Source organism: Aptenodytes forsteri, unplaced genomic scaffold (genome assembly GCF_000699145.1).
Source record: "Aptenodytes forsteri isolate BGI_AS27 unplaced genomic scaffold, ASM69914v1 Scaffold146, whole genome shotgun sequence".
NCBI classification, from domain to species: Eukaryota; Metazoa; Chordata; class Aves; order Sphenisciformes; family Spheniscidae; genus Aptenodytes; species Aptenodytes forsteri.
The window spans coordinates 3697225-3706201 of NW_008795128.1; the positions used below are offsets into that span (position 1 = coordinate 3697225).

The 8977-nt window shown below is 36.6% G+C and overlaps 1 protein-coding gene across 2 annotated transcripts in view; it reads right to left on the minus strand.

Annotated features, from left to right (window-relative positions):
- Positions 1 to 4796: 4796 nt before the first annotated feature.
- Positions 4797 to 8977, minus strand: part of MADD (MAP kinase activating death domain) — a 64126-nt gene continuing 59945 nt past the window's right edge. For both annotated transcript variants that reach the window (XM_019471616.1, XM_019471615.1), the window contains exons 34-35: positions 8115 to 8161; positions 4797 to 6341 (exon numbers count right to left, since the gene is read on the minus strand). In XM_019471616.1, the coding sequence (XP_019327161.1) occupies positions 6234 to 6341; positions 8115 to 8161 (155 nt within the window). In that variant the 3' untranslated portion in view covers positions 4797 to 6233. The remainder of the gene's footprint in view (positions 6342 to 8114; positions 8162 to 8977) is intronic.

Genomic DNA, 8977 nt, shown 5'->3' on the forward strand with positions numbered 1-8977 from the left:
TATATATAAAACGTCAGTGGATATGAAAATGTATGGAAACTGATACAAGGTGGAAAAAATAAGTGGTAAGTGTGCCCCCTTTTTCTTCTCCACCATGGATAATCATCTGAACTTGATTTTATATTCATTATGGTTTATTTAACAAACATGGTTTATTTAACAAACATAAAGAATATCATACATAGTTTTCATTGTTTTGCTTGGAAGTATAAATTGTGGGACCTAAATATACGAACAATGCAGGATATGGATGAAAGTAATTTAACCTTCACTGAGGTTGCATTTGCTTGGTATCTGTCATAATACTAATAATTGCCCCAACAATCCAGATTTACCCCAGGAAAGTATGACGATGGAAAGACTAATAACTAATATAACTCTTAAATACAGTATTGTTGTTTACTGCTGGTTTTTGTATACCAAACCCAGAAAAAAACAGGCTGAAAATCCAAGCTTTTCTTCAGCTTTGTAGGTCAGTTCCTGTATATGTTGCCTTAAAAAAACCCAAGTACAGTAGATTTTGATCATTGGAAAGTCCTCAAAAATTTCTACCTGGAAACAGGACTTGTTCTTCCTCACTGGTATAAGGGGGGCTAACAGTACTACATATTTACAAAGCATGATATTTCCTCTTATGCTTTTTTTGTTTCCTACAGCACTGAAAAACTTTAACAATTTAGACAATTTGTTAGGTTACAAGTCTGTTTTAGACAAATTTATTTATTTTTAATATCAGATTAAATGGTTGAGCCATTTCTAACGAGCATAGGGAAGAGCTGCTGCTGGGAGCTGTCACAGAACTAAGACTGGAAATCTTTTCTGTTCCCTCTATAGCACTCTTCAGCACTCCACCAAAAATAATTTTATTTAAATGCAAAGGGAGTAAGAGCAGAATGAGGCTGAGGGATGAAAGAAGATGACAGAGAGCTTGGTAAGAACAGGAGAGAGAAAAATGACTATGACTGGAAGCTGGAAGGGGACAGAGACTGGTTGGGCAGGAGACCGGGGAAGAGCATAGGTCTGAACTGTTTGGGCAAGGAGGCTGGAAGATGATGATGGTCACAGAGAAGAGAGGAACATATGAAAAAATGCTAAGAGAAACAGATGGAGACAGCTGATGAGAAATTGAGGTGCAGAACTGAGCCTGACTGGCTGAAGAGAGCGTAAGCCAAGAAACTGTGAGGAAGCAGTGAGGAACCCAAGCAGGGAGATGGGTAAAAAGGGAAGGAGAGAGCACTTTGATACCCAGAGCACTGTGGATAGGCTGACACTCACTGGAGTTGATAAGAGAAACTGAAAAGGCAAAAGAGTGGAAGGAATGGAAATACAGAACTAGAGTTTTCGTATACCTGAAGGAAGCAACTGTTTGAAGTTTTATTGGTGTTTTTCCTGCCACTGTTTGTTCCTTTTTATGTATAGCTATTTTGGGAGAAGGGGATTTCTATGTAGGTTCTTAAACCACGTTTATCACTATACTAATGCAAATAGAAGCAGGACTGTTTGCCCTTGGCTGTTGTATATATGATTCTTTGTTGGACTGATGCTTAAAACCAAAATTAGTCAATGCTTGAACTGCTATGCTGCAGAAGCTTCAAAACATTGTACACAAGTAAACAGGAAATTAACTTATAACTTACAATTATACTAAGTACATATAAACAGAAAATTAACTTACAATTTTACTAACCTTGGTATAAATGTTGAGCTGATTTTTATCCTATCTGAGCATAGAATCTGCCTGAAAGAGGTCCTCTCTAAGTCTGGTTTGTACTCAACTGCACTCAAACCTCATCTGTCACCAACATCAAGCTTTTAAACCTTCAGATACAGTGCTAGAAAGAGGGGTCACATGCCCACTATTATTTAAAGCATCATCACATTTCTACTATTTTAGTGAAATAGCCACACTGGGAATGGCTGAAGGAACTCAAAGCTGTTGCTCACACTGAACATCTTACAAGAGTGTTACATGGTAGGGCTGTACGTGAAGCCGTTGGTACTAGCAGAAGCAAAGTAATACCACTCAGATGTTTGGAAATGTCTTGCCCTCGTGAGAAGCAGACACCTCTGGCTGAATTGCAACTTGTGGAAGAGCAAAAGGCTCTTTGGCATTGCCCTTTTGTCTGGCAAGGTCCTTTGCACAAATGTTCTGCTTCTTGGTCCTAATTCCCACTTCTTTCGGAGCTAGGAGATGTCGTCTTTCACCAAAACCTGGCTCGTCTAAGAGCAGTGACTTGGAGTTCCTAAATACCACTGGAGTCAGAGTTGAGCAGAAGCCATTTTTCTCACAGAAGATCTTGCCTCAGAGGCAACGTCTTCTGACTGTCATCCATTTGGCAATCAAGGGGAACTGAGATGTAAATATTGCTCTTTGTGAGAAGCTTAGCTTCTATTTTCTGTTTAGTTCTGAATTCAGTGGTAACAGCAGCCTATGCCTGACACAGGGGCAAGCACTGGTTTGTTCCCATTCTAGGCAACTGCTTCCTTATTAACAATATGCTCAGTGGGAACCAAAAGCCCTCCTCTGGTATAAGCACCATGATTCTAGAAATATCTTCAATATCTTTGCAACATAAACGTTCCTAAGAAGGCTTAGTCATAGCCACATTTTTCCATCCACTTTGATCACTAAGATAGATAGAACTTTAGTTGGAATCAAAATTCTTCATGATTTACATTTACTAGCAATTTAGCTTTTGAATGCCCAGATGAACATTTTATCTTATAAACTCTGCTATCCTGAAAGTGTCAAAGTAGGAGGGTAGGGATTATCTGAAGCTAGTAATCAGGGTGTAGGAAATTTTTACAGTGGTTTTCTTAACGAACTCTTGCCTTCAACAGACATCTTCAAAGTTGTTTTCCAGAGTTATCTTTAATAAATATCACTTAAGTATAATTGTGACACTCACTGACATTAAAACCTTTAACCTTTAAAATGTGGACCCACTCATGTTAGAAACTGACACTGCATTCACAAACAAAACCAGGGCATTTTTTTTGGAACATCACAATGAAGATCTGCAATCCAGAAGACAGATAAATTAGTAACCTTGGTTCCACTTTGAAAACTGCCAGGAAGACTGGTCACAAACCCCAGTGTTTGCAGAGAACACTTAATGGTCATTTTGAAAACCAACTTCCACAAACAAGGAATTGTAGCAGAAAAAGAAACTTGTTCAGGATAAGCAAATACCTTAAGTTTTAAGGCAAGTTTATGAATCTTTGTCACATTTGTGTGAGTGCCTTGGAAAATACAAGAAGTGTTAAAGTAAAAAGGTTGTAATCTTGAAATACTTAAAAACTAAGACACAGGCTCCTCCTAGTGGTAAAACCGGAAGGATTAGTCATTTTGTTCTAAGAATCTTCTAGCACTGTATTATTACCAATTATTCTCGTTTAGTCTTCCATTTGGTCCTGGAAGGTTTAGAAGCCTCTAAGTTCTTACTGCCGCTAAGGAATTCTTACCTAAAGATTAAAATAAGTGGGACATGACAAAACACATGCAAATCACTGTGATTTTTTTTTTTTCCCTCAAAAGTAAAGTTTATGTACTTATCAATGCTTAGGAGTGGTGAGGTGAAGGTGGAAAGGGTGGAAGACTGCATTCCAAAAGACTTACGCTTTTATATCAATTTTAAATCCAACCTCCAGATCTGCATTTGGTATCCGGAGAGCAGCACTGTGTATTCAGTAGTGGAAACACTGGACAGCATGCCTTTGTCTCAGATGAATATGCTACATTCCCAGAGTTAGCAGAACACCTGCCCAGTCAACATCATCAAGTACAAGAAAGATTTTGTACATTTCAAAAATTTCTTCAATTTTGAAGCCAAGTCAGTTGCTCTCTCCTAAAGAGCAGAAGCTGAGTGTCTGAGGTTGTTACCGATTCCTTCTTGCCATTGAACATCAAGCACTGTAACTATTCAGCCACATCTGTTCTTTAAAAGCATTCTGTCAAAAGAGACAGAGGGCCATTTTTATTATCAGGCCCTTTAAAAGTCTTATTCTGGACTGAAGTTTCTCAGCAGTCTAGAGCATACAGCACTTTGTAATTTATTATTTTAAGTCACAGAAAAATACACTTGCAAAAATCCAGCTTCTACAGGGGAAAAAAAGGAGCTGTAGATAGTAAGTGATGCTGTGCGTTTAATTATTTTAAACTCTAATCTTCCCCTTCTAATTTTACGTTAACTGGTTTGAATATGTTAATAGGCCTGCTAACATAATATTTACAATTTAAAAATTAATATTGTCTACTTAAGTGGCACCCAGTTTTGCAGTAAACGGAACATCTATTGTAGACCAAAGTGATTTCAGTCTTAACTATACTTGTAGTATAGTAGTATGAAGAATACCACAATTGCTAAAAATTCAGATATTGCTATAAGAAAATTTACAGTCTCAGAAGACAAAAGAAAGAAAATAAATTAAATACAACACAGGCTAGTTTCAGCGTTTGCCAATTTCAGTTTTGCCTTTATATTAGGAAAGGATGAAAAATCCTTTATTTTTTGCTTCTATTTGCATGTGTGCAAAAAAATTTCAATATTTCAGATGTGTCTGTTTTCCCTATTCGTGTTTTTCAGATTTTTTTTTAAAGACAAATTACATGGATGTTATGATAGAAGAAAACAAAAACAAGTTTTAACTGCTTATGTGGAAAGAAATGTAGATTTTCCATTTATAGTCTTCTCTTTTTCATTCTTTCATATATGCGTATGACGTATTTTGTATATAGTTACATTAATTTCAGAATAAGTTGCATCAATAGAAAAGCACAGGAGGATGAAAACCAGTTGCTGGTTGAATGACATTTTATTTTCACATTCAGACAGCTGTACAGTTTCTATAAATAGATGTGGTACTGTAATATTTACATCATTTCCTCACCCATTACTAGTGTCTTCCATTCAAATTGGTAGGCACCCTGACCAAGCCAAAACAGGGTTATTTCTGGGTTCGTTTACTCAGAATTCTATGTCAAAACATACAATACATCAGTTTGCATCAGAGCATTTTTTCCAGGTATTTTACATGTAACATTATTTTCTCTAGACAGTCTCTCCTCCCAGCATCCTAAGAGCTTTCCAGACAAGTGCAGTACAGTTCAAGAACAAAAACAGGATGCAAAAAACATTCATTTTCGGCCTACTTAAAATAAGGAATGTGATGGATAGTTTTAACTGTGGGAGTTTCATTATACGTCAACACAGTATTTGCAAGATTCCTTGATATATACAGGTACAGATTGGAAAAAAGCAATAGCTTAAAAAATTTGGAGACAGCATAATCCTTTGGGCTTCAGAACATGTTCTATAGATTGCTATAGAAATGTCTTGTTGTATAGTTACAAACGCAGAAAGACAAAAGGGTCTGCTGCATGCTTCTGTCAATAACGTTTCCAAGTTTTACATTTCCTTATTCATTTTCTAATCCCTGTGATTAACTGCTTTAGGTAGTGCTTGTATGCATCTGTTAACTCTACTGCTGGGATATCTACAAATGTTACCTCAACGCCCATTTGAAAATCCACACAATCCACAAATCCACAAAATCCAGAGTTTTTCACAATATACTGCCTTCAAAGTTTCTCTCTCCACTTCTTTTCCCACTTGAGATAGCAGTCATCTCCACAGATGGACCAATTTAATAGCCAAACTTCAATTGTCACATGATATTTTAAGACTATGGTAGCTAAATTGTTCATCTCTACCAAAAGGGTCTGAAGAACTATGTGACAAGAACTCCGTTGGTGGGTAAAAACAAACAACACAGGAGGAAAACAATAAAAACACTGCATTTAAACAACATGCAGGACCAGACTGCTTCCACTGAGCACATACCAGAGAATCTGAAAGCAGAAGCCTGCAGTTGTAAAGTGATTAATCTGTAACAAGTACCACTAGAAACAAAAAAAACAACCGAACTCAAGCTGTTAGTCATCTTAAGAAAAAAGGAATTCCAAAGGAATGGCCAGAGTAGGTCACTCACAGCTGGATGCTGATGCTCAAAACTGTTTGATTAACAGCTCATATAAAAACTCCATTAAGGATGAATTCAGAAGGAGACTGAGCAGTGAAGTCTTAGGTTTTTCTATGGGGAAAGACTTGCAGGGTCATACATAAATAATCAAGTTCTCATAGAAGACAGTAAAGTGAGCTCCAGTAACTGCAGTAAAAATAGGAGTACTGCACGTCAGCGTGCCAAAGGATAGGTATTTCCCAATATCGTGATCAGCTGGAAACTGGTCGAGGTGGTTTGCTTTTGTTTTCTGCCTCTTTTCCGCGAATGGCAGCCACGTAAGAGAAGAGACACAGCACGGAGTAGCAGATCTCATGAGCCTACAAGAATTTAGAAAAGGAGACAATGAAATTCATATGATTTAGTGTTTTACAAAATCCACTGCACATTTCGTATTTTGCTGCATGTGACTGACATGCATGTGCATTTTGCTTCATGGGACAACTACTCTGACTACAGACAAAATCAGGAAAGTGTGTCCCATACTACCTTTTAACTGAGATGGATAGAGAAGAAAAGCCTTATAACAAATAAAAAAATCTCCTTTGGGATAAAAACATCAGTTGCTTGGTAGTATGATTCGAATCATTTTTAAGAACAGTATGCTAAGCTAGAAAGTTGGACAGCTGGCTGTAGAAAAAGCGTCCTACATATTTGCTTTTGGTCTGTTGTATGAAGTTACAAGAAATTTTCTGGGAGGGATTGAAAGAGCTAACTAAAAAGACCAGAACTAAACATCCAATACTGTACCTTGACTCATGAGATGGTGGGATTCTTCCTTGTTCACAACTATCTTTTTATGCTCAAAAGTACGACTGGTAATCCTTGTAATTTTTAATCAACGATAGTGAATCCATGGATAATACAAGATTTTTTTTTTGCCTTTTTTTTTTTTTTTTTAATTTAAAAAACCCCACAACCCAACATTGCATGTTTCATATGAAGAATACCAAGCAATTTTGTCACTACCTTAAAGCAGAGGGTTTCACACAGCATTAGCAAGATTTACAATTATTGCTTTTAACTGATTAAGTGTGCTATTAGTTAACAGAAAATCCTCTTTTAGCATGTGACTGGCAGCACAATTCAGTGAAGGTAAGACTTAGACTTAGTTTATATCCTAGTTCTAATACTGGCTTTTTTGGTGATTTTAAAAGTTCTTGTCCTGTAAATTGACATTTATAATCTCTGTAAAGGTAATAAGCATAATAACGTGTTTTGTTGTATTATAGTACAAGTAAAACACTTATGTAAAATATAATTAATTTTCATTAAACTGGCTTTTCTTATTAAAAGATACAGTGATCTGCTTCTTAAATTACATATATTGTAAGCATTTTGTTTCTAAAACATTTCTAGCTTCTTCAAGTAATTTTTCTCTCTCTCCTCTTGAGGTTTCCCTGCAATCACAAAATGTACACACTGCACTTTAGACATAAAATAACTGAAGAAATTTCAGTTCTGATGATAATCATTGGCTTCTATTTCTTCCTCATAAGTGCATGTAAGCCGGATCATTGAACTATTATGTGTAAGAGTGCTAAGTATCATTATCAACTGCTGGTGTTCAAAAAATGTTATAAAAACTGAACACTAAACCACAGCAGTAACTCACCTATACAGCAGGAATCAATACTTACACTGTTCTCTTGCATCTCACTGCTCACTTTCATGAGGAAATGGGAATTTTTCATAAAATTCAGTTACCAATCATTTTATGCCCAGGAACTAGTCAACCTTCCCATCTTTTCTGTGGATTAAGGATTGTTTTCTTGCACTGTCTTAAATTTAACAGTTCCACTAGCTCTTGTTGTGCTAAAGTTCATGCCAAACCAGCTACCTTGCATCTTTAAATATCTGAACAAGAGAGACCACGTTTTCTACACTACCTGAGTTCCTCTAGTTTCATAGAAACAACTATCACCAAGTTTTGTTGGCTTCCCTTAAGGAAAATTATCATAAAAGAGCAGCTGGTGTTTCACTGCAGTATTAGCATTGCAAATCCTGCAATCTCAATGTAATTCTTTTTGCCACATGAAAATGTAAAGATATATCCTCTAAAGAACTACCAGAAGGCATCACAGTTGACTCACCATTGGCGTCTTGTACTTGTGGCTCACCACTTCTTTAGTTTCAGGAACTAAAACCGGACGGGCAAGAGACAAAACAAAAAGTTCAAAAAACGAGAGGAAAAGGGGAAAGAAATAGCACAATGTTCCCACAGGAAAGGGAAGGGATGCACACAGACAGCAGGTGCAGGTACAGGGCACCTCACTATGCCTCACTTCTAGATACTCTTCCTTCTCCTCATTTACATTACGTATGTCCTTGAAGATACTGGTAGTATCATAAATTACTCAGGTTGGCAAAAATATTTCACTGCCTCTGTTTGGAAAACCATAGTAGATATTTGACGTATCTTAGAGACTCTGGCTTTTCTTATACTACTTATTCCTGCTAGACAGCAAAATTAATGACAAAATATGCTTAATAACAAAATATGCCCAATGTCTACTAGGATAAAACATAAACCAACAATTCCATAGGAATATGTCAGTATACAATTCCCAAAGATTTTATCCTTTAGATGTTTGAATCCTTCTCTGCTGAAAAACAGATCTCAAAAGAATTGTTGGAGACCCTGCAGTAAGTTAGTGAAATCCAGAAGGAAAAAAAAAAAGAGCTGAGGGAGAAAATTTTCTAAACTGGAAGACTGTTTCCCAGTTCTATTTCAAGAGTTTCTCAAGACATTCTTTTTCCTCTCTAGGATGTGTGTGATGATATTTGCTTGACATACTCACTGAAAATGTTCATTGCTTTTGAACAAGTTGCCTTAAAGTAAAATACTGATTTCAGTTACATGTATTCTTAAAATACCAGACTTGTTGATTTCTGGAAGACTTTATATATAAAGAGGATTAGGGCACTGATGGGGGGGGGGGGGGGGTATGTTTTT